Source organism: Corvus moneduloides, chromosome 6 (genome assembly GCF_009650955.1).
Source record: "Corvus moneduloides isolate bCorMon1 chromosome 6, bCorMon1.pri, whole genome shotgun sequence".
Lineage (NCBI taxonomy): Eukaryota > Metazoa > Chordata > Aves > Passeriformes > Corvidae > Corvus > Corvus moneduloides.
In genome coordinates, this window is record NC_045481.1 from 33,189,350 (window position 1) to 33,214,913 (window position 25,564).

A 25,564-nucleotide genomic window follows, 5' to 3' on the forward strand; every position below is an offset into this window, starting at 1 on the left:
AGTGGTGCTTGGTCATAGTTGAACTCGACTATCATAGTGGTCTTTTCCAACCTAATCGAATCCGTGATTCTGTGATCTCATGCTACCCAAGAACAGGGATCATTACCATCCTTGCTATCTATCTTTTCCCCTTTTCCGAGGTTTGAGGAATTGAATTGTCAGCCCCTTGTAACCACGGACCCTGACGGTCGGCTCGGACTCTGGACGCTGGATTGGTGCTGCCTGCGCCGCGCCCCGCGCGCCAGTCTCGCACCCCCTCCGCTTCCTCGTAGCCCTGGCCCCGCCCCGGCCCCGCCTCCGCCCCGGCCTCGGCCCCGCCCCGGCCCCGCCTCCGCCCCGGCCCCGCCTCCGCCCCGGCCCCGCCTCCGCCCCGGCCTCGGCCCCGCCCCGGCCCCGCCTCCGCCCCGGCCCCGCCTCCGCCCCGGCCCCGCCTCCGCCCCGGCCCCGCCCCGGCCCCGCCTCCGCCCCGCCGCCCCGCCCCGCCGGCCCCGGCTCCGCCCCCTCTGCGCCCGCGCCGCTCCCGCACCGCCCCCCCCCCGGCAGTGCGGTGCTGCGCCGCGAACATGGCGTCGGAGGGAATGATCCTGACGAACCACGACCACCAGATCCGTGTCGGCGTCCTCACAGGTACCGGGCCGCGCCGGGCACTGCGCCGGGGACGCGCGGGGAGCGGCCGCGGGCGGCGGCGGGTCGGTGCGCGCCTCAGGCCGCCCCGCGGGGTGCCCCGCCGGCCGTCTGTCTCTCCCGTGGCGGCGCCTCCGCCGCTGCGCAGGGAGCGCCCCTCCGCCGTGCGTGCGGTACCCGAGGCCCGGAGCCGGGGTCGGGGCGTGGGGGCGGCGCTCCAGCCGCCGGCGGACAGCGTGAGCGGGGTCGGCCGGCGCTGGGCAGCGCTGCCGCAGGCGGGCGGGCGCCGCAGCCGCGGGGACTGACCCGGGGATAACCCGCGCGAAGGGGACGGAGCGCGCGGGTGGGCGAATGCCGGAGGGGAGAGGGGCCGGTACGTGGCCGGGCTGCCTCCGAACGCGGCGGAGCCGTGAGTGCGAAGGCGCTGGAGAAGGGAGCCCGCGGCCGGCGCAGGCTGCGGGCCGGCAGGTGCCGGGCCTGCCTTCCCCGGGCGGGAGGCGGCCTCGGCTCCCGGCCTCGGGAGTGCCCGAGCGCGGCACGCTCCGCGCGGCAGCTCCTTCGGGATGGCTTCTTCCCCTCCCCCTCCCTGGCCTTTACTTTGGGAATTGGGAGGGGGTGGGTGGGGATGCTTGTGCCTATGTGCTCTCTCTTGGGAGGGGGAGGAGGGCATTTATGATGCTGCTGCTCATAGCGCACGGATGATCCTTTAATAAACCCGTGGCACATCACCCGCGGTGGTTGCACAGAAGGTTGCACACCCGGAGCCGGTACGTGTGTGACAGGCTGGGGGTTCCTTTGCCGGGGTCTTGGCGGGTATCCCGGTGCCCCGCGGAGCTCGGCGCTTCGGGGGACGCTCGGCGCGCCCAGGAGCGGAGCCCCGAGGGGTTCCAGTGCATACGGGCGTCAATGCCGTTTCTGTGCAAGGAAGGGACGAGAGATTTTGGCGAAATTTTTTAGGCGTCGAGCTCAGTAGGTTTCACCGGGAGCCTGGGAAGACATGAGTGTTCATGGAAAGCAGCGTTGTGAGCTCGCTTAGGAGTAGGAGGATGTTCGGAGTGAGACAGGGGACATTCATGGGAGAGGAGGCCTGGAGTTAACCCGAAAGTTATTTTATTACCGCTAGCGGTGTTTAACCCGAACGGCGCGTTCGGAAGCGGCCCGAGCCCGCGGGAGCCCCCGGCGCTGTTCCCCTGCTGGGTGCTGATCCCGCCGTCGGGAGCAAGGGATGTCGCGAAGGCTGGAGCCCTCCCCTCCTTCCCTTCCTGGGAAACGCTTGGCCGCAAGGTGATTGTAAAGGTAAACCACTAGAAAAGCACGATATATACAAGTGGAAATCCTTAGCGTTGCTTTCAAATTCCAGGCAGTCAGATCCTTAATATGGGTAGAGTGTGTTGGACCAGATGCAAAAGTCCCATGGGGGGATTTTTCCCCGTTCTTCCTGAAGGATAGGACATGAGTGCCACTACCTATTATTGTAAAAGTTAAAGTGGGAAGGGGGTGCTAACAGAATGCTCTTTGCCTATTTCGTACAACTTCATGATGCGTAACTTGGGTTATTATTTTCTGTTGATCAGAGAGTTGTAATAATTTTCGCTTGTAAGTGTTCCCAGAATGCAGTACCAGACACATATGGTGTTATGATAATTTAAATAACGATTTAGTCTCTCAATAGATTCAGATAATCTTTCCGAATACACTTCTTTTATTTTGCACTGTAAATCCTGTTTGATCATTGTTAAACTCTTTTAACTTTGTATCATAATTTGCAATTTCATTGAGAAAACCTTCTGGCCTGATTTTAATATTTTGTTTTAGAGGAAAGCCAAGAGGCATAACCAAACAGGATGGTTTTAGGTTTTTTTCCCCTTAATGTAATTGTTTTGAATTCCAGGCTGAAAAATTTTGCAGATAATTATATTGCCATTTTGAAAGGGGACGCTTTGGTTTCTTACAATTTTCCTAGTCCCCTCTTTTGTGTGTGCTTGTAAACATGAAATAAAATTTTGTACAAATGTCATAGCATATATTTGGCCAGCCTTGATTATTTTCCACTCTGGCATCTCCTTTAACCCTGGAAGAGAATATCTGTACTTTGGAGGATTTGGACCCCCTAGCTGTTTCTGCTGTTTCAGCTATGAAAAGACAGCAAATTAAAAAATGCACTCTTATGAATTTTTCTCATAGAAATGAACTAATAATTGCCTCTTGAACTAATAATTCCTGGTGAATGGAAGAATAAGTGTAGAAATGAAAAGGTCAGGTAGGTATCTGAACTATTTTTTTTATCATTTAGAATAGCTTAGTGACCAGAAATTAGATAATTAACATAACATGACTCCTTTTGCTTTTCTAATTAAGATCATAGGCATATATTTGTTTTCTTAGCAGTATATATTTGTGGTCTTATCAGCACAGGCATACAGATTTATGCTTTTGTTAGACCTGGTATACTCAGCTTAGAAAATAACCAGTACTGCACCTTATGGTCATATGCAGATGGAAGTAAATTTACTTGGGAAGGAGTAACTCCGTTGAATTAATTTGGAGTAAAGTTGGATGTTTGTTTTAAAATGAGGACATATAAAAATAATCTGGGCACATTGTTATTCTTATCTCTTGTAGAGACTGATGCACATGGCTCCAGAGTATATTGAGAGTGAGTAATGTTTGTCATATAGTTTAGTTTCATTACATTGTTTTGTTTTGAGTAAGTTATTGTATTTAGTTTTGCTTGGTAGACCTCTGTGTTTCTGTATGTATTGCTAGCTTCCATCTAGAAACAAATGTTTTTTCACTTGTGGTAAATTAAGACAGGTACAACGGATTAGAGAAATAGACATATTGGTTATTGTTTGCGCTAAATAACTTACTGTGTTCAAATGCAAAATTATGCAGAATGCAGCATCTTGGGCATTTTTTTACAAAAATTACTTGTTAACTTCTCTTATACCTCAACTGTCGAGGTGTTTTAGTTAAGAGTCAATGATAAGAATAGAGTCCATAATTAGGACATTTTCTCAGTGTGAAAGAACTGTCTGCCTGAAATCAGGAAAAATACTGTAGTGTATACAGCACCTATGGACTTGCAGGTGACACTCATGTTTATTTTTGCATCTACAGAAAGTTGTGGAGTTAAGCTTCTTTACTGAAATAGGAGGAAATATACAACTGACTGATTACAAAACTGAAACTTGCAAACTAGAGGGTTATGTCTTATGCACATAGGAAGCCTCACTAGTTTGTGGATAGAAAATTGAATTTTAATCTTTGTGTGTTATCATTTCAAGAAGTTTTGCAATTTGTGAAAAGCGTGGAACTGTGAAAGTGTCATATTCAGCACCAGTGTTTAATGAAGTGTTCAGGTTAAAGATACTGCTCATTTAGGTTACAAACCTAGGTTTTCCCTCTGCAACCTTTGATATGTAGTGGAGGCACATGAGCTGCTGATAGAGCTTCAGTGTTATGTTGCCATGAAGTTACTCTTATGGTAAAATACATTTTAAAAGGGCTGTGATGCTAACTGTCAGATTGGGATATTTTTGTGATGGAATAACAGAGTTGGACTAACAATGTCCAAAACTTTGTCATTTAAGTGTTCTGGATATCTTCTTTTGTAAAGGAAACAGTCATAGAGAAACAAGAAATGTGGGGTAGATAAATGAAAAAGAGGCGAGATCTCTACATTTACGGTAAAGGTTGGATTCTGTGCGTGCTCTGTATAGTACATGCACCAACGTGCACCAATGCTTCCTTAGTAAAGTACAAGTACAGAGTTACTCTGGTTGCCCCTTGCAAGCCTTTCATATTTGGGATATCTCTAACAGAACAGTTGCTAATCAGTTACCAGTGGTGTCAGGTTATTGAACCTGGTGTACTAAGTGCAGAATTTTGTAATGTCGAAGTTGGCTAGAAAAGAGGAGAAAATGTGTTCTCTGCCCAGAATTGAATCAATATTAGATCATCCTTCACTGTGGTGACATTGGTAAAAGTTATATAATCTGTGACCTTTCTTGTTTTGTCAGGGTCTAAAGCAGACCCATGACTGGAACCATCCAGAGAGATCTGAATGCTGTTGCCATCTCCACTAGCCCAATGGGAAAAACAGACTCTGGTTCTCTCTGGTTGCTCCTGTTTTGTGGTTTTTTCCTCTCCATCCCCATTTTCTTCTTAGTTGCCTCTCTTCTTGTTTTCTCTCCAGTAAGCATGTAATGGAACTGGCCAAAACTTGAGGTTTTGTTACATGTTTGGTTTTTTCAGAATATTTGTGATAAAAATTAGTCATATTTTGTGTTGGCTAATAACTCTTCATTCAGTTTGCTTTTGAGGCAGGTCTGTGAGGAGGAGTCATCACCAGACACAAATACCATTTTCTGTCTTTGCTCCTCATTTTGTATTTTTGCCACCTTGTTTTGGAAAAAGCTCTCAGACTAACTTTTTTTTTGGGATAGCTTTACTGTGTTCAGTGTTGCTTTAAAACAGGTACAGCCTTTCCCTTTCATAATGGGAGTAAGGGGTTTTGGCAAATTTTTCTTCAGATACATTGTTCTTCCTTTCTTCCTCTGTGTAAAGATTAAAACATTTTCCATGATAGCTGTTGCCATAGGCCTACACAATAAAACAGACAAATGTTTTGAATGTGTAACCTCAGACCTTGATGTCCCTGTGTAACACAGTAGTGAGAAAGATTACACCGCTGTCTTTGTGTCTGAGACTCATTAGTTGGTTGAAAGGGCCCTGAGTGTGGACATTGTGTCTGAATGTATCACTTTGAAACAAGCTTTCTTCTGAGATGGTGAGGGCGTTATCTACTTGAGAACTGCAACCACAGAGGTTGCCTGGGCAGATCTGAAGTTCAGTGATATGAATGTTTTGTAAAAATTATCTTTGAGAAACGTTGGAAACGAAATACTTAAAGTGTCACTCTGTTGGTTAGACTGTGTTAGAAATGGATAGGCTCTCTGTTTTCCAACTAAAAAATCATATGCCTGTCTCCTATTTTATGAGATACCTTCTCATGACTTTCCTCTTTGTTAATAACATGCGAATTGCAAGATCTCTCCACAGTGGTGGTGCTGTTCATGTTCTGGACATGTATTGGAATTTGTGGGAAACTTTCTTATAGAGGTGTGTGTGGAAGGGAGAGGACTGACACTAGGTTTGCTAAGAGTTATTGTCAAATTGTCCTAATTGTCTAAATTGAACTTGCTTAGTTTTTTCTTTGTGATCTGTCTTCTCTCCAGAATTACAACTTATTGGGCACTCATCTTCAAAACATAGATTAAAGGCAGTAGCTTTTCCTGGGAGCCTTAGTCAGAGAAATGCTGTGCTTCCATTAAAATATTCTGGATTTGGAGTAACATTGATTTTCATCTTTCTCAACTGTAAGACTGTAACAATGTTGAGTTTATCCTAGAAACTAGGAGATATCCCTCTTTGCCATTTGTAGCTGTATGTCTTCACAAAAGCATTTCTTGTTGATTTTTTATATGGCTATGATGATGAGCTTTAGTGTGTCATGAACGTGATCTGTAAAATCGCCTCATTTCCTTTTTGTAGCCTAACTGTGCTTTACCTTTTAAACCTAAAGAGGAAGAAAGTCCTTTCCCCCCCCTATTTTTTAGTGTACAGTGTGGAATAAAAATAGGTGGCTGAAATCTCTCTGATATAGCAGACTCTTGTACTTAAAATTTAATTTGCTTGCTACAGTACTGATTCTTTTGAATGGGAAGAAGTAGAAAAACTGAAACTAAAAGCATCTAAAGAAAGAGATTTAAACATACATGTATAGTTGGGAAATAGTACCTACTTATGTAAGAAATGGCCATTAATTTGGAGGTTTGTGTTTTTATAGATGAGGGGTAAGAAGTCTTGTGTACTCAGTGTTTCTTGATTTGGAGTTTACTTATCCAAATGCAGTTGAAAGACTTCCATCTTCACCCACGCTCCATGTCTGTAGTTCATATTTAGCAGCACAGAGCATACCCATTACAGCATGTTTTCATTTACTTTTCTGGATTTATACTTGTCTCCTTTTCCAGTGCTGCAGGACAACTTTCCATGTTATTTACCTTAGAAGTTAGTGATTGTGAATTTCATGAGAACCAGCTTATTTCTGGGATACCTTTTAGTTGATTTGCTGGCTTTGTTAACTGGACAGTAACAGAATATGTGATCATCAGGCCATGTTTTGGGGAGTCTAGCATACAAAATTCTGATACACAGACACAGAAGTCCACCTTTAATGTTGATTTAGCCATAGCTGTCTGGATTTTTTGTAGACAAACAAGTATAGATTCTGTTGTCTGCAATTTGTGAGATTGTTATGCAAGAAGAAGACATGATAACTAAAAATGGGAACTAATTTTAGTTCTTGTTAGATATTTATAAATCTTGAAGTGTGGATTAAGTAAAAGAAACCATTTACATTCTGTTCATATACGTAGATGTAGTATGCAACTCTCCACTTCTTACACTGAAGTGGTCTTATAATTTTTTAGTGTTGTGTATGACAATTCTTCTTGAAAGTTTAGCAGAATGCCTGAAAAAGGTATCCTTGGAAAACAGGAGGGTAATAACCATAAGGGAAATGAGCAGGTAGCAGCCTTTTTCCTGTGGGATGTTTTTAATTAATAAAAAAAGCATAGCCTTTTGGCTGTTTTATTTTTTTAAATTTTATTTTATTTTATTTTTTTGTTAAATCACAAAAAATTGAAAAAATAAGTTAAAATTGTAAAAGAACAGTAATTGCATTAAAAAGTGCTTGGGAAAAATAGACTTAATTAGGCAGTTATCTTAGAAAATTTCATTTTGCAAGTAAGAGATTTGTATGTGATGTTTTGTTTACTTGTTTTGTTTTCAAGCTAATTTACTGAGGCCTATTTTATGCCTAACATGTCAAGTGGAAAAAAATTAGCATAAACCCTTAAGAATAATCTTCTGTGTACATTTTGCAAAATCCTGCAAAACAGGGTTCTATCCTGCTGTTACAATGTGGGTGAATGATGTTTTGTAAGGAATAAAATGCATTGTCTGTTCCTTATACTATGAGATAAACAACAAGACTTCCACTGTCTAATTTCAATGATTAGGGAATAGCTACGTATAACAAAACCTATTTTTGAGCAGTGAAATGTTTTTTGATATATACCAAGACCTCAAAGAACTGACTCAACATTAATTTAGCTTCATATGTGAGTTACCTAGAACAGTAATTTTAATAATTCCGTATGTATTATGACATTTTATTATGTATTTGACATACAGATGGTATAAGTAGACCAATATAATGAATATATTAAGTATTGCCTATGTACTTATGATCACAACTATAGAAATACATGTTTCTACTTTCTCCTTTTCTAATTAAATTATATCACTTATTATGTACTAAAGTGAAGAAAGTGAAGAAGCAGAATACACTTGAGCTTTGAACTATAAAATTTTTGTGTCTTTTTAGTACTTACTGTGTGGTATTGTTCGTTTTCTTTGTTGTCCTGTATATTTTAGGGAATTTATGTGGAATATTTTTCCTTTAAAAATCTTTCATGCATGTATTTTGTTTGTTTTCCTGGCTATTGTATGTGACTTTTGAGATCTAAAAGTGGGAAGTAGAAATTAAAGTATATGGTGTGGTTTTGTTTGGCTTTGTGGTTTGGTTTTTTATCCCAGGTGTTATAGTTTGGATTTTGTTGGGAGGTGGGATTATTGGTGCTTTTTCTTTTTCAGATATATGCTGGAGGGGATTTAAATTCATACTGAAATCTAGGAAGTAAGTTGTTTCTTCAGAATTTTTATGGGAAGTTGGATGGATGAAAAATAATACACATTCTTTGGGAATTAAAACGAATTGCAGTGAAGTGTTTTGCAGATCTGACTGAGAAGGGAAAAGCTCCTAGGACCTCTACAAATGATGCTTGCTGTTAAAAAAAAGAAAATCCCCTGTACTCTTATCAAGCTGCTTTTAATGCCATGGGATGGGCCACTTAGGAAGGAATTGATAGCAAGACCTGAGATGAAGTCTGTAAAGTCTTCATCCAATAATTCTTGAAGAAACATTGAATATGGCACTTAGTTAGGAGTTCTGTGAACCAACACACTTCTACATTGTTATTTCTTATCCCTTCTTGAAACAGTGTTTATGGGATTAGGAAGACAAATCAGACTGCCAAAGAGAAGATGGGCATGTATGTATCCTTGTACTAGGTACTTGCAAATCTTGGCCTAGGAAAGTGTGGGCGGCAGCATGTTTCTGGAAGTAGAAGATTTCCAGGAGTTCAAACAGATATTATGTAATTTCCTACTGACATGGTTCTTTCATATGATGTAGAGTAGTGGCATAGCAGTGTAGATGGTGAGAAACCATCAGAAACTTCATCTCTGAAAAAATCTGGGAGAAAGCAGCAAGATGCCTAAAGTAAGTACATATCTGATGAGAAAACTGCTTGTTGTTTCCAGAAAAAAAAAAAGAACAAAACCCCATTAAGATTAAAGGGAATATGTACTTCTCATTTCCTCTTCTTTTAGCCTAATTTCTCTTTTTAGTTGTGTGAATACTCAAGGCAAGACATTAAATAAGCCTACAGCAAGTCAAGGATCCTCAAAATCAACTTCCTTGAAGAAATAAGCTGTAAATTAAACATAGTGAGGAAAAAAAGTGGTGAAACACCTTTAAAAGAGAGTGCAGGGACAAAGTGTTTCTGTAGATAATACTCACAAAGCTCCAGGGATGCTGAGATAAAATTGCAACAGGTGTTCCTATGTGTAACTCCTGCTGATTAAAACTTCATAATTGCTGATACAGTCTGATTTAATACGTAAAAAAAAAAAAAAAAAAAAAAGAGGGAGAATATTATAAAACAAATAGTATAGAAATTGGAGGTTTTGGAGAACGTTTTATAGTCTCCAGGTTTTTCTCCTGTTTTTGTGATGTCCTGAAAGAATTCCTTCTTAGATAGCTACTCTTATGATGTTCCATTCCCTTGATAGATGTAGTAAATTGGTGAGGCGTAACTCCATAGCTACTAGATTTAGCTAAATCTAAATCTAAGTACTTCTAGTTTTTGTAAAATATACTTGTTGGTAGGCTTTTTTAATGATTGCTGTAATCAGACAGACTGAAAAGTCTGCAGGGGAATTGCTTTCCCTCGTAACCTCCTATTATAAGAGATTCCAAACCATTCTGGTCATGCAGACATTTATTATGGCATTAATTTAACAAAATAAAGAAAAGAAGAAACCAGTAAAAGATATGTAGAATAAACCAGGAGGCTGAGGAGGATTTGGGGATTTTTGAGAGAAACCTTGTAATTTTTCCAAGTAAATGTGGCTGTAGGGTAATTCTGTGTGACATAATTATTTGGATAAAAGGCAAGGCACAAAGCTTTAAAAAGCTGGGAATGGCCTGTTAGTAAGATGTATGTGGTTCAAGCTGGGTATATTTGTTTCAGAATCTAATGTTATTCTGATATCTATTTTTTAGGAATGTGCCTTGTTCCACAGTAGGAAGGTAAGCTGTCAAGGCTTAAGGTCTGATCTTGCAGTTAAATTTCAGCATGGTAAGAATTAAAGCTATTACCAGTGTCTCCAGTGTGCAGGACCTTCTTATCTGAGTGAGACTCAGGCTTTTTTCCTATACATCAAAAATCAAAATGGAAACTCTAAAGTTCATGTTAAAAGCAACTGCTGAAAAAAGCAACTGATGAAGAATTTCCTGTGATTGTCAAGCTGCAAGGAAGCTCACCTGCCTGTCCCTATTTCTTTATTCCAAAGAAAGGATATAGCTCTAGTTTATGCACAATGGTTTCAGTACATGACTTTTGTCTTTGGCTTGGCAGTTGATCAAAGAGAATTAGAGAAAATACTTGTTGTCATTTCACCATTGTTTTGTCAGAAAAGGGTTCAAGTAGACTTTCTTTGAGTGCTTTGATGAACAGAACATCTTTCTGGAAAAGGCATCTGAGGCAAATTTCTGTATAGCATTAAACTGGGACGTCACGGATTATCTTTAATATTAGAAAAATCTTTTAATTCCTTGATAGTGTGTCTTGTATTCCATTATTGTTATGTGTAAGTTGCTGTGAGGACTCATCAAATCATAAGGGAGATTTTAGATGGGAAATAGTAATAATTTTCAGTATTTCTTACCAGAATAGTAGCAGCTTTTAGTATACTCCAGAATAATTTTAGCAGATCTTCATATTCAGATTATTCCTAGGATCCTTTTTCTGCACTGAACAAACACCTGATAAAAATGTTCTACCTGTGCTTCAGCCTCCCAAAAGTAAATTCAGCTGTGCATATGAAAAGTATGCTGAGATGAACTACCTCAAAATGAATGGTTGAGGTCTTACTAGCATCTAGAAAGTAGCTAGTACTGGGCCTGGGGCCATTTGAGACAATAGTTAAATATATATTCTAATTCCTTCAAAGTATAAATTTGAACTCCATAGGTCCTGACATTCCAACTAGCAGCCATTGCAGGAAAAAAACCCAGACAGATGCAGAAATCCCTTTATTTGGATAATTAGGTACTCTCTCAATTCTTCAATAATAAGTACACAATTAAAAAAAAAAAATTTGTGCTGTACCTACCTAAGTCTTTGTCATGGGTTAAATAAGTAAGTAATGAGTATTTTGGACCAAACTGCTACAGTCTTTTGACTGTAATTCAGTAGATTAATTTACCTTCTGTGATTTCACTCCGTGTAAGTAAAGTCCTTGGTAGCAAGTACTGCTGCTTTAGAGAAACAGATCTTAGTACTGGGGACTTCATGTGCAGACTGTTGAGTGTGTTTTGCCTCACACTAGCTGAAAACCCATGGAGTGACCTCTGTAATTGTTGGAGTGCATTAGGTGCACTTGTGGAGTGCATCTCATTTAGTTTTGTCCAAAGTGAATTCCACATTCATGCTTTGATTCTTCTATGCAGTGTCAGCTGAAGTGTGGTGACTGGGGACTCTTGGGAGACAGTTTAAAAGCCACTTTCTTGAACCAAGCACAAGAACTAATGTAGACTAGTTGTTGTTTTTTGCCTCCATGGGGTTGTGTGCGCTTCTTAAAATTCTTGTGCATGCCAGAGAAGTCTTCCAGTGGGTAGCAATAAGGAGGCCTTCCTAAAAGTGGAAGGTGACCAGGAAGATACTAGCTCTTGAACTGTTTCTGTGCATTTTGTGAAGGGGATGTGGGTGAGGGCATAACCTTTGAATCTTTGGATACTCTAGAGAAAGAGAGACATGTATTTTGTTAACTAGCCTTGAAACGACTCTTAACTTAAGATAGCCCAAAGTAAAGTTCAGTAGTATGTAGAATTATTTCAAATGTCCAAAATTAGCCATAGAATTACAATTTTTTATGAAAGCTATAGATGAGGAAATGACAGAAAAAGTGTGTTTAAATTAATCCTTCATTTGAACAGGCCCTCCTTGTACCTATCTGACTTGTCTGTTAGGAAAATACATGCAGCATCTTGTCAGGGATTTGGTCTTCCTGCATTCACTACACCTCAAGGTGAGTTATTCAGAGATAATTTTCTGCTGGTGTACCATGCAGTCTTCTGTAAGTGGCCACTGCTTTAGAGCCCAAGAGGACTCTGTCCAGGCTTAATCTTGGGCATGATTCTGTCATCACTCTTCTTGTTCACTGCCATGCTGTGCTGTGCTGGCATAACCTGTTGTGTGGCTGTGAAGGCAGGGAACTGAAATAGCTGAAAATTACCCTGCCAAAGAAAAAGGGTCCTTTTGAGCTGAATCAGCTATGTGATCTGGTTCAGCACAGAGCTCTGCAGACTTCTGCTCCAGTAGGTGAATGGTGAACAAGGCTGGCAATTTTTACCTCTATTGTGAATTTTTTTCAGTTCTGTTCTTTCTTAGTACTCTTCTATCCTGCATTTTTCACTCTGTGCAAAACAAACTTAACTGGCTAACCTAGTGGAAAACTCCTCTTCTTTTGAGAAATTAGTTTTCTGCAGCTGGAGCAAACTGAATCAACTCGGCAAGGGACCTCAGGAGTGCCAGTCTGAGGGAGGAGCTGGATTGTACAGGTGGGATAGGTAAAGGTGGGAGATAGGACTTCTGTTTTCAGAACACAGCTCAAACAGATGTAATCGTGCTAATTTTATGTAGTTCACTTGCATCAATTGCAAAGGTAGTCTTGACACTCCTTTATCTGGCTGTGCTGCCTCTTTTCTTGCAAGTACTGCTTTGTCAGGCCAGGTGTCCTCTTGGTTCTATTTACTAGCTTGTCCTCATGGACAAGCAAAGACACTGCCTCTGCTGAATAATAAGCAGTAAAAAAATCATAGTGAAGGAAGGGAAGGATTTGCGTATTACAGGAAATTTTTTTGAGGAGAGGGTAAGCCAAGATACGTTTTTCCATTTGGTATGTAGAGGTCTTTGATTCGTGTAGTAGTAGGTGAATATGAAGGCTGTGCTAGGCATTTGTGCTTAGCAAAGAGCTGAACATCTGAGAACTTGCATGTTAGGTAACTAGAAAAGCTGAACATTAGATTTCTGCAGTGTTAAATTTGGGAAAAGGTGAACACTATGTTACACATTTACAGGCAAGTAAGGTCATTTTATGAATGTATTAATTTTTTAATAGTCAAAATTTCTAACGTTTAGTTTTTCTAACTTACTGTCTTGACTATAGTATGCCTGACAGAACTAATTTGAAGATTGTATACATATAATTAATATACATACACACATAAACGTTTATTATAGTGTATATCAGTAATTTTAAAAAAAGAAAAGTGACACATTTTTGCCAGGTCTGATTTCCCTTTTGCTTGAGGGATTTCTTTGGCACCATTCAATCTGTCATCTCACTTGCACTCAGTATAGTTTTTCTGAGCATATCTCTACCACTCAATCTAGCTATTATGCTGACTTGGAGGCTACTGGCCTGATATGTACTAAATGGCAGATGATGTGCTACTGGCATATTTTTTTTCTGTTGGACATCTCTACACCAACTACTTAAAACATCTGCATGAAAGATCATAATCTAATTTTGTTTCTGTCCTGCATACCTTCTTGCTGATGTGAACAGTCTTACCTTTTCTCTTGAGTGGACTGTTACCCATTGGATCACATTGCGATTAGTGGCAGTAATTGGAACAGCCAGTCACAGGCATCAGCTATTTGGGTAAGTCAGGCTTTGAGATTCTTGATATTTCTTTAAAATGGGGGAGGGATTGGGATGAAGATGAGGATAGATAGTTTAGTTGTATAATTGTGGTCAGTGGACCATGTGCACTTATTTAAGTCTTTAACTGCAACTCAGAAGCCTGCTGGTCCGTGCATTTGTCTAATATTGTATGCTTTCATGGTCTCCATGGCTACTAGTTATGTACAGACCATGGTTTTAGTATCGAAATGCAGTGTTTGGAGATAAAGGTAGCTAGCTAAACTGGGTTTTGTAAATTGCAATATAAGTAACATCTTCAGTATTAAGGTACATTTATAGCAGAAGTGTGATTTTTGAAATAGCAGAAAATACTGAGATGCTGTAGTCACTATAAAAGCAATCATAACATAAAAAACAGTTTGCCTAGAAAAAAGTTAAGGATTAATAATAAAAATGGGATTTTACAAGAAGTGTCAGAAAAAGAAACTACAGAAGGAATTGATAGCCACATTATGTAAAATCAAAACTATATCATAAAGGATAGCCTCTAGTAAATAATGTAGAGACTGAGGTTATACAAATGAGGTATAAAGGCTGTTAATGGACAGCAGACAGGCTAAACAGGGAAAAGATTTGTGTGCTTGAGGATTATGCATCTGTAGGTATCTGCAAGCATCCTGTTCACTAGAAAAGCTTAACAAAAGCAAAATTAGGAAATTGTTTTTATGAGAAGAATAGAGTAATAAACCAAGTATACTAGACATTTATAATCCCAATAGTCTCTCCTTAAAAATCCCTCACTGAGCCTTATTGAAAGCTGACAAGTATTGAATCTTTTAGCTATTCTTTATGAATTCATTTTTTACTCCATTGTATTAATGGTGAAATTAATCCCACCTAGAGCTCTCATCTGTCCATGAGCTCTCATTTATCCCAGCAAAATTATTCCTATATATGGTGAATGAAATGTGAACTGATCCAGATGATAGTATTTTGCCAAGCCAGCTTTCAGTGAATTTCTTTCAGTTTACTATGAGTAAATGCTTGTGCCCACACAGTAGAGACGGGAACAAGTTTCTGCCAGTGTAAAGAAGGTGGGATTTTTTTCTTTTGCTAATAATGCATGAGAAAAACTGATCTTTCACCAAGGCATTAGTGGCCCATGTTCTTGGGAAAATACTGTTGCCAGGCCTTCAAAGCTTGTATTTTTACTGTAGTGCACTTCTATCAAAATCAGAAGGTACATTCTTTAAAAAGATTGCATGGATACGGTTACACTTGGTAGCCTTGTGCACCACCCATTGACCACTGATTTCAGTTTCAGAGTCAGTTACCTGAGGCTACATATAGTGGTTCAAAACTCAATTACCAGTCATTCACTTAATCGTGTTCACAGATGCATGTGCTGTTTGTGTGTCTGTAGGATATTTCTCCTTTTTTTTTGGATATTAAATGATCAGCCTCCTGGTTTTGAAGTAATTGTGCTACTTCTGTTGTCTGGTTGATCTGTGAATCTGCTGCTGCTATACTAATGTCTCATCTTCCTTCAAGAGACCATTAGATTCTGTTTATTTTAATTACTTTTCTTTATTAACATGTATAGAATTATTGGATATTTGTTGAGATTTCAGAATTTAATTATAGCTCCTATTACAACTGATAAAAAAATAAGTTTTGAAAAAAGGTGAGGAGTGGGGAAGTACTTCTAAGACTTTCAGCAGTTCCTTTTTCCCCTTCATCTCCTCACCATGGAGCAAGATGCTTGAGCATACTACTCTTAATGACTGCGAGAGAATAAAGCATTAAAAACCTTAGCTCTTCTTTAAAAACAGTGGAAGATAAAGATGTGAGGCCAACAGATGCTTTTGCTGTCATTTTCTTCCATGTGTGACTTTTCATCTTTGTATTTGGTTTAGATTGTGCTGACTAAATACTGGAAATGGCTTTTTAGTGCTTTTCTGCTATTTTTTGCATTGAAAATACTTTTCAGTTACTCTTATTTCTGTTCTTGTGCAAGTCTTATTCTTTTGTGAATTGACAAAGGCATACTTCCTTTGGGACTGACTGTAATGTCTTTTGTTTCCTGTAACATGACAAGTTAAACTGAAATCTTTCCCAGCAGTGTTGTTTCCTTGTTTATTTTTTTTCTTTGGGTGTATATGTCTTGATACAGAGTCTGTTGATCAAATACATCATAGATCTCATTCAGATTATTTTTGGTGTTAGAGGAAGAAGTCAATCTCTTGAATGCAACTAGATTGAGGGTTTTCTTACAGAATTTCTACTAAATGTGAAGTGCTTCTTTTCTTGGAACTTTTTTATTTGTAACTGCTTTGAATTGACATCTCCTGGAATCTCAAGATTTCTTTATCAGGTTATCAGGTCAATAGTTTATTTACCTTTGTTTTCTCATTTCTTTCTTACCTATTTTTTTTTCTTAATTCTGACAGATGACAAGGCATTTCTTCCACTTTGCTTCACATTCCTGAACAACTTCATAGGCAGCTCCATGAAAGGCTTTTCCCATAGTCCATCTTTCCTGTATTAGCATAGCTCTGAGAAGAATGTATTTTCTGTCTATAATTGCTTGTAAATATTACCACATTTGACCATGGTTGTTTCTTTCAAGACTTTTTTTCTTTTCTCTGTTTCTTTCATTTTGCAGCCAGTGATCTCTCTAATAGTCTGTTGTCCAGGAGGATATATCTGGAGAATGTACTGCTTTAATGCAGTACAAAGGAAGTAATTGAAAGAAATCACTAAAGGAGATTGTGGTGTGTTGACCCTGTGCAGCAGCTAAGCCCCCACCCAGAGGCTTACTCACTGCCCCCAAGCAGGATGAGGGATGGAATAAGAAAAGCCAAAGTGAGGAAACTCATCAGTTGAGGTAGAGGCAGTTTAATAAGTGAAGGAAAGGTGTATGCCTTACTGAGATCAAGCTAGAATACCCACTGCTCTCCATTTACCAAGCCAGTAGAAAGTATATTTTCTTTGTAGAAAGTAGATTTTTGTTAGGCTGATCTCTGTGTTCTGTTGCATTTTTTTTTCTACCTGTTAGCCAGACAGGTAGAAAAGTCCAATTTTCCTTTGTATCTAGCCTTCTACCAGACAAAAAGCACCATTAAGAAATTTTATAGCTTGTTCTGCAAATCTATCTACCCCCTTTGTTGAGGAATACAGGCAATTTATAGATCAGTGCAAGGAAGCAATGCCCCACTGTATGGCTTTGCCATCTGGTACACATCCTGTAGGATGAAGAAAGGCTCTTATGAACATCTTTTGTCTGTTTACATTGTTGGCTAATGGCTTTTCTGCAGTTGGCAAGTGGCATTTTTACTTCTCTCATGTGTTAGCTTTTTGTAGTTGCTGAAAAAACTTCAGTGATTCACCTCCTTTTCTTGTCCCTTCAATGGAATCAGAAATGGAAATTCAGCTTCCATACTTTCAAGAAGTTACCTTCGTAAGGAAAAGAAAAAGTATACATTGTATCTGTAAGTTCCATTTAAGTCAATATTATATATTGGCAATGTTCCCCTGGACTGTTATACAATTGTCAATTACTGTGCATTGATGATACACCTTAAGATATAGACTGGTTTTTTTCTTAAATTTTGTATGTGAATTTAACTGAAGAAAATCCTTTCACCGCGTGCCCAAATGAGATAATTTGAGTAAGGATGTGGTTAAAAGATATTTAAAGCTCACAGTACTTCACAGCTTGACACAGTTCTGTGATTTATTCTATATCAGATGTAATTTCAGATACTAGATTGTGACTGATAGCATTGTTCACTGTGCGTGAAGTTCTTTTCTGCCAAACTACATTACTTTTTATTTATTCATTATGCAGATTTCTTTTATTTACATAAGTCCTTTGCAAATGCTCAGGTAAAAAGCAAGTCTTGAAACTCATATGCTACATAGGCTACATGTTAAAAAAAAGAGGTTTTAAGTCTCTGAGGACAAGAGCCAGCACTAAACCTGATATACAAGGTCATGAAATAAACTTGGAGTCTTGTATTAGCTTGGATTCGCTCATAATTAACTTTGGCTACTCTAGCTTGACTTTTAAAATATAGCTTACTAGGTAAAAAACACTTGTTGGTTATTTAAGAATTTCTAAGAGAACTAGTATAATGTAATGTAATATATATATTATACTAGTGTTTTTTACCTAGTAAGCTATATTTTAAAGCTTAATATATAAGTTAAAACATCTCTAGGGGCCACAGTCAATTTGAGTATTAAAAAAGATTTCATTTATTAAATATGTATATAACAGTCTCTGCAACAAGGGCCTACAGATCATTTATAAAAACAAAATTTAGCAGTTGAGAGTTGCTCTTAGAACATACATGATACTTTTATTCTGTTCAGTTTTTCTGTTTTGAAAGAAAGTGACGAATTTTTTAGGATTTTTCTGTGCTTGAATATGGTTTCTTACTAAGCCTTTCCACATCAAGTAACCAGGATCAGATGTCTTGAAAGCATTACATGGACACAGCTTTGTTCTTGGACTTAGTCTTTTTAGTTCCTCATGTTTTTAACAGAATACTTTTGTATAGAATTGTTAGCTCGATAGCTAAAATTCTGCTGTTGAGCTCAAAACAGTTTGTCCATTCCATTTTAAACAAATGCCTGTATGAACTCACTAGTCTGTTCAAATTAGCTAATTCAGAGAAGTATAATCTGTATGTTAGAATTACATAATGCAAGTTTTTATTGTATACTTTGCTCTAACAGAGTCAAGAGGCTTTGGATTTTTCCCCAATGTCTGTCATATTAATATTACCAAAGCTTTACCTTTTTGGATGAGGCCTAAAGTACAGTCACTAAACTAAAGGGAAGACACGAAAATAAAGAAGAATATTCTGAAAGTAATAATTATATATTTCTTTGATAATTAAGGTTTGCAAACCTCTTAATTTAATGAGGCACTACTAGCTAATGCAAATGACATACATGGAATGATACATTTTGCCTTTCACTTACATCTGAGTTTTTACTTATGACTGCATCTGTTCTTGCTCCAGGGAATAAGAAATTTGAGATGGGAAGTTGAAGAAGCTCCAGTAGATTTAACTTAATGTGGTACTCGAAAGTATATAATAGTTTCTAAAAAAATGAACAACCATTTCACAATTAATTTATCATATTGATTAACCTATGTGAACATTACCTTTCTTGTTTATCTTAAGGGCGGGCTGAAGATTTTTGAATGAAGACAAACAAAAAAATAGTACATGATCCAAAAGATGCAAGTTGCAAAAAAAAAAAAGAAAGAAAGAAAGGAAGAAAAGCTGCGGTTGACACAAGAAGGTGGTTAGTGTTAACATATAGTGTGATGATGGATGTCAGGGGCAGAGGAGGGTGTTAAGTCATTGTTTTAGACTTGTGAGGTGGATTTACTAGAGTTTGTGTGTTCTCTAAGCAGAGAATATTGTGTTGATCCAGTAATTTGGGGATATTTTGGTTGCTCCAGGGAATGCTGCATTAAAAGTAGAAGCAGCTTTAAATATTCTTTAAAATGGAATGCATCTTTATTCTCTCTGTGGAGCAGTGCTATTAGGAGCTATATCCCTAGCTACACACTTGTGAAATTAAAAAAGCTTTGTGGCTGGAAAGGTGCCCAAAATCTGAGAGATCTTGTATCTCTCTTCTTTCTGAAGAGAGAGATCAATAGTCAATCAAAACCAGATATTGTTAACACTTTGTAGGCTAGAGCCAAAGAGAGACATAGATGTGGTGATGCTTCAGTATCTTAAACTTAGCAGTTTAGACCATGCAGTGGGACGGAAGAGACCAGGGTTCAGATACTTGCATTTTGAACTATTGATGAGTTTTCTTTTCATGTTAAAGGGCAAGTAACAAAACAGAAATAGTCCATGGAGCAGGGACTAGAATCTAGGTCTTCTCTCCCAGTTGAGCACCCCCGTTATTAGGCTACAGTGTGATCCTTGTTAATTGTCCAGATGCCATAGCATTTTAATTTTTAGCTGGGTAGTTACCCAGCTTTAGCAGACAAGAAGCTTGTTACTATCCAGCCTTTTAGTTTCCTAATTAAAGTGCTCTTCTGGGAAATAAATGCATGTTTTTGAATCCCCATATGCTAACAGAGAATTAAACCCAAGTTCCTTGTCTCTGTGGTACTTGCTGTAATCCAGTATGTATCTACAGGAGAAGTTCTGTATTGGTGGTCCCAAGCCATTTGCAGACCCTTGTGTACCTTGCAGTGCTGTTACACAGCCCCCACCACTGTCCTTTCACAGGGGGTGTGTTTGCTGCCGCAGGTGGGACCTCTGTGTCACTTTGCACATGAGCCTCCTAGCATGTGTCTTGGTGGAGCTTTAGCCTTCTATAAAGTGTCCACCAGAAAAATTAAGTACATTTATCATGGCTATTTCTAGGGAAATCCTGTGGTGTTTGTTAGATTACTTTGTATAGGACTTGAGGGCCTGAATTGTGCTTGTATGCAAAAATACTTTTATTACATGCTGCTAAGAATTCAGACGACATGCAGATGATGAGAAAACATCATGCTTATCAGGTATTCGAATATGGTAATAGCAGGAGCTCTGTTTTTTGTTGCCATTTAAATAAAAGTATTTAACAGTCAGAAAGTTCTGGGGTCATGCAGCCTGGATGCTTCATTAATACACCTGAAGGAATTAAGCTGCTGGACAACCAGATTTTCCTTTCAGTTGTTTAAGTTAAATAGTAAGAAATATTTTTTTAAGAAAATCAAAATAACTAACTGCCTGTTTTACTTAGGAAGCTTTTCCTTTCATGGCTTCTCTGATGCAGTCTTCTTCAGTGTCTTCTCATAACAAAAATTATTTGGGTATACTTTGAGATTGTAGCAAGCAGGAAAAAAATTTTGGGGCGCTCTCCCCAGCAGTCTTCCCCACACCCTTGTTTACATGCCATATGATTAAAAAAAAGAAGAAAGAAAAAAACATTTGAAATCAGTCCTCCTCCCCTCAATTTGTTGCCTTCCTAGATAAATAAATCCTTGGTAGTTCACTGCAATTTAAATTATGTACACTTAGTATTTTCACGATTATCATTTTCCATGCTAATTTCTTTTTTAGTAATGGTTCTATGCAAAATCAAAACTGAAGTTACTCAAAGCGGTTGGTGTCAAGTTTTTTTGTGAGTTTGATTGGTTGGTTGGTTTTGCTTTTGTTTTGTTTGGTTGGGGTTTTTTGTTGGTTGTGGTTTTATGTTTGTTTCTTCGAAAAACATACTATGTTTTTGCTTGTTTGCTGGACTTCTTTTAATCTGATAAGGAAAACAGTCCTGAAAAACATAAAAAGTGCTGATGTGACCTTGTCCATATCTTAGCTAGCAGGTGCCTTTAGAATAAGATGGTACTGCATCATAATTTCCTGATGAGTTACAGCATCATGATGGCATGTGCTCCCACTCAGAATCTATTTTAAGAAAGGACTGAAGCACTTTCTTATGAGTAATCTTGTACTCAAAAATACTGGATTGGAGTGAAGAAAGTCTACGAAGTAAAGATGTTCTGGAGATCAAAAGAGAACTAATGGAAAAGTAATTATTTAATCTGTATAGTTAAAAAAAAAACTTAGCAGAAAAAAGCTTCAGCAGCTTTTAGTCTATACATCTGTTTAGTCTGTACATCTATTAGTCTATATATCTGTCCATATAACAGATTCATACAGCAGAAGAAATACTAAAGACTTTCTCAAAGAAGCTCGTGGCCCACTTAATTAGGCAGAACTTTCAGAGGCTGTTTTATGTTTACCACTGTACTGGCCTTAGTAATTGCAGCATGTGTTTTGGAAATTTGTTATCAAATCTTCTGTGTAGCAGAGCATCTCATCTCTTTGCTAGATGTTCCTATTTTGATACTGGTTTCAGTTTGTCAAGAAAATGTAGTTCATTTCAGCACAATAATTGTAAGGGGCAAGTCTTAAGATGAAAACTCTTCAGTATGCTGCAAATACTGACCCACTCTTGGACAACCCTTTATTTTCCTAGAATATAAGGGTCCTGAAAGAGTTTGAGGATATTCTGTACAATTAATGTGCCTTGAATTGACCTTAATAAGGTGAGCACAGGTTTTATAAACCTGTTAGTTCAGATTAGCTGTATTTTAACCCAAGATCTCTTAACATTCAGCTGCATACACTGTAAACTGAATGTAGAAAACCTTTTGTTATACCTTTATATTGCACTTAGGAAACAGGGCAGCTGAGTACTACCATTATACAGATTAGTACTATTACAAGAAGAAAAACCTAATACAAAGCTAAATATTTCAAGTCACAAGCCATAACATTTTCTGGTGGACTAGAGTATTTTTATCTTCTTTCTGTGCTATTTTCCTGTAAGCTTCCCATTATCTGAATATAGCTAATTCAAGTGTGCTATTAACACATCACTATTTCTTGAATGGCCTGTGGGAATAATCAAAATTTGGGAAATGGAGCACAGAGGGGACTGACTTCACCTAGCTTGCTTATTTTTACATTAAAAAAATGTAGGTAAGAAATCTTTAGGTCTCTGCAGTCTTGACTTACAAAATTAGGACTCTGTATTTAATGAATGAGTGCAGTGAATGTGTATGTAGCCAGAATTGCATGATTAAATTATTTGCTATGGTAAGTTTAAAAGGCTATCACCCCATAGTATCAGAGGCTTCCAGCCTTTGACATATGAAAATAACTGATTTTGAGAAACACAGAAACTTCCTAAAGAAATTTGACCTATAAAGCAATGTTATGTTTTTAAGGTCTAATTAGTGGGGATCTGCTGTGAGTAAAAAAGGGGTCTTTCTTTGGAAGCAGATATACCAGTTTTACAAAGCATACTTTTCTATACATGTAATAAAATAATCTCTCTGTAGGTATTGGAATTCTGCATTTTACAGAGAAGAAATATTTTTGCGGCAAGCTCCTTCCTAGCAGCAGGCTTGACGTGTCAAGAATAATTCTGGTGGAGGTAGTGTACTGATTCAAATCCAATCAAGAAATTAAAAATTACTCAGAGGATGCAGTTTCTCATGGGTCTCCAAACAGTATGGTGTTTTGGTCATGCTTATTTTTGTGACCGGGTAGGCTGCAGGCTAATTTTTAGGTTTCTGTTTAGAGGTGCATTGTACACAGAATACTCATTTCATAGGTTCAAAGGGAAAAAAAACACCAAAAAAAACCCCCAAAAGCACACCAAAAACATGAAGAGGAACATTTCCTTCGTGACTGACAAGAGCATTCCATGTGAGCAGAACACAAATGAAAGCATATTGGAGATAACATTTTTGAAACACTGTAACTCTGTAAGTGCAATAACTTGCTTTATTTAGTGTGCTTGATATTGGTTTTTATTCTGTTAAGCAGTTCATCCATCAAGGTTTACTTGAGGTATGGAAAGGTCATTGTTTTGATCTTCAGCAGTGATGTAGCTTGAGGAACTTTGCTTGTTTACTGACCCTGTGTGTGGGGGGGTACCTTTCTGAAGCTCAGTTTCAGATTAACATGAGTATTGTGTGAGACTGTAGTGGGAAATTGGACATACCAGGAGCTAGGGAATCCTGGTGAGGTCAGCATGTTAACCTGTGCCTGTTGAGTTGGTTATCTGAAATGTGAGTTAACAATAATGTTTGCCTGATTCCATTGCATCTCAGTCAAGCTGTCAATAAGTCAGTGCTCTCCTATGTACAGTTTTTTAATGTGAAAGAGAATATTGCCTTCTGGGAAGACTCTCTCTACATCTGAAAAAATTTGAGCATGCATTTCAACTTGTAATTTCAGTTTCCACTAACAGGATAAATTCCTATTTTCCAGCCTGCCATTTGTATATAACACTCAACTTTTGTTTTCCGTGCAATGCCCATGGTCAAAAATTAGGTAAAGTCTGAGTGGCAGCTGGCAGATGTCAACAAACTGCTTACTATGCTATTCATAATTTCATATTCTCTGTAGATCATATTCTAAAAACCCCTCTGTGTTCTAAAAAGTGTTATAGAAGTTTATAGCATTAAATAAAAGTGATGATGTTTTCTACTTTATTCAAGTTATACCAACATCAGGCTTTTATCTTGCATTTCTTCTTTCTTTTTCATAACCTTCTTTCAGTTGCTCCCATGCTCACTCCCATTATCCTCTCCCTAGCCCAGCCTAAACAATGATGTGCCATTTCACTGACATCTTCTCCTTCACCCACTACAATTATTCTTGGGGGAAAAAATGCAGAAAAAGTAGTTGTAAAAAGAAATTGGATTATTCCCATGCTGTCTGAGTTAAGATCGCGTTGGTGCAGAATGCAAAGACCAAAATTCTAAGTGCTAAGGCAAATGCTTCTAGGAAGAAGTAGTTTGATGAATTGTAGGAAGAGAAATAACATTTTACTTAGGGTCTTTTGATTACAGAAGGTGTAGTCTGTAATTTTTAGTCAAGTTCAGCTTGCATTAAAGGGGAAAAACCCCAAAAAATCATGCTGAGCATATATAAATTGAGGCAGCTAGCTAAAGGGAACTCAGAAAGAGCAGCTGAATGGTTTGTGATGCTGTGCAATCTGTTTAAAGTTATTGTATGAGACTCCGAACTGCGCTGTGGGCTGCAAAAGGAAAGGCTTCAATTGGCTGACCTCTAGCTTCTGTGAATGGTGCAATGTATTAATCACAGTTTTATCTGGATCAGAAGGCCATTGCTGTGCCTTGCATCTCCCATTTAGCCTGGGTACCTGCATTTCCATTCTGCGAAAACCACGCTGTGAGGGTGTGGAGCACTCCTGTTTCCCCCAGAATGGAACTGGTAAGTAGCCATCATGAGCACTATCTGCAAGAACTACAAAGTACTCCTCTGTTTCCCCAGGCTTTGATACAGTATCAGAAGATCAAAAAATTAAAGGTGACATGTTGAAACTTCAGGAGAAAGGAAGTTGTTAATAATAAAAGGAGGGGAAAAATAGATCGGAGAGGCTGTCAAGTTAAATGCAAAAGAAGGCAAGCCCAAAAAAGACTGTTGAGAATCAACTTGCTAAAGGCATAGCACCTAATAATAACTAATGTTCATGGTATCAGGGAGCTGAAAGTTTGTCAGAGTGTTGGTAGGGTCAGTAGCTGATCAATACAAGTAACAGTTGAAGAAAATAAAACCATCATGTAAAAGTTAAGTGTGTGTGGGGGGGTTGTTTTTATTTTTTAACATGATGTTATTTCACCTTGAAAGTTTTTGGCAAGTTACTAATTCTGAAGTAACAGAACTCTGAAAGGAAGTGCTTGGTTGCTTTTTTAAGGCAATATTTCTGGTAATTGTAGTAACTTTAGACCAAGAAGTCTGAATTCTGCATTGATTTTGCTTCAGAATCTATAAAAGAAACGAATATGTTTTCAGCATATTTGCTAGTATATTGGGGAAGGACTGAACCAGCTTTTCTTGAGGTTAATTCACTCAATCTGCTGGAGGTTTTTTAAAATATCTCATGATGCCTTCAATATTAGGCATATGATATAAATTTGCATTTTCAAAATGCTTCAAATGGCTCTTAAAGAAATTAAAGTGTCCTGCAAAAAGAAGCAAAGTCCTGCCACTTAATAGTTAGTTAGTAATTAGAAAAGTGTAGGAATAAATTGTCAGACTTCTCAGTAGAGGCATTTACAAACAGAATTATATAGGAATCAGCTCTGTAGGCTGTCATGGTTAACATAGGATAATACAAAACAGCTTCCGTACTACTTACTGCTTCTCATATGTCAAGTTGCAGGAGGCATAAATGAAATTATGCGTTAGTAGTTTTAATTATAAATATTGTTACAATGTCTTAAAAGTTAACCTATACTTGGATA

General features: G+C 38.6%; 1 protein-coding gene across 22 annotated transcripts in view; it reads left to right on the forward strand.

The window, feature by feature from the left end:
- Positions 1-511: 511 nt before the first annotated feature.
- Positions 512-25,564, forward strand: part of GPHN (gephyrin) — a 289,830-nt gene continuing 264,777 nt past the window's right edge. For 7 of the 22 annotated variants that reach the window (XM_032111561.1, XM_032111567.1, XM_032111569.1 and 4 more), the window contains exon 1: positions 513-627. In XM_032111561.1, the coding sequence (XP_031967452.1) occupies positions 564-627 (64 nt within the window). In that variant the 5' untranslated portion in view covers positions 513-563. Of the gene's footprint in view, positions 628-3,246; positions 3,281-25,564 lie in introns of all 22 variants that reach the window. The other 15 variants (XM_032111557.1, XM_032111560.1, XM_032111562.1 and 12 more) reach the window with 6 other exon arrangements.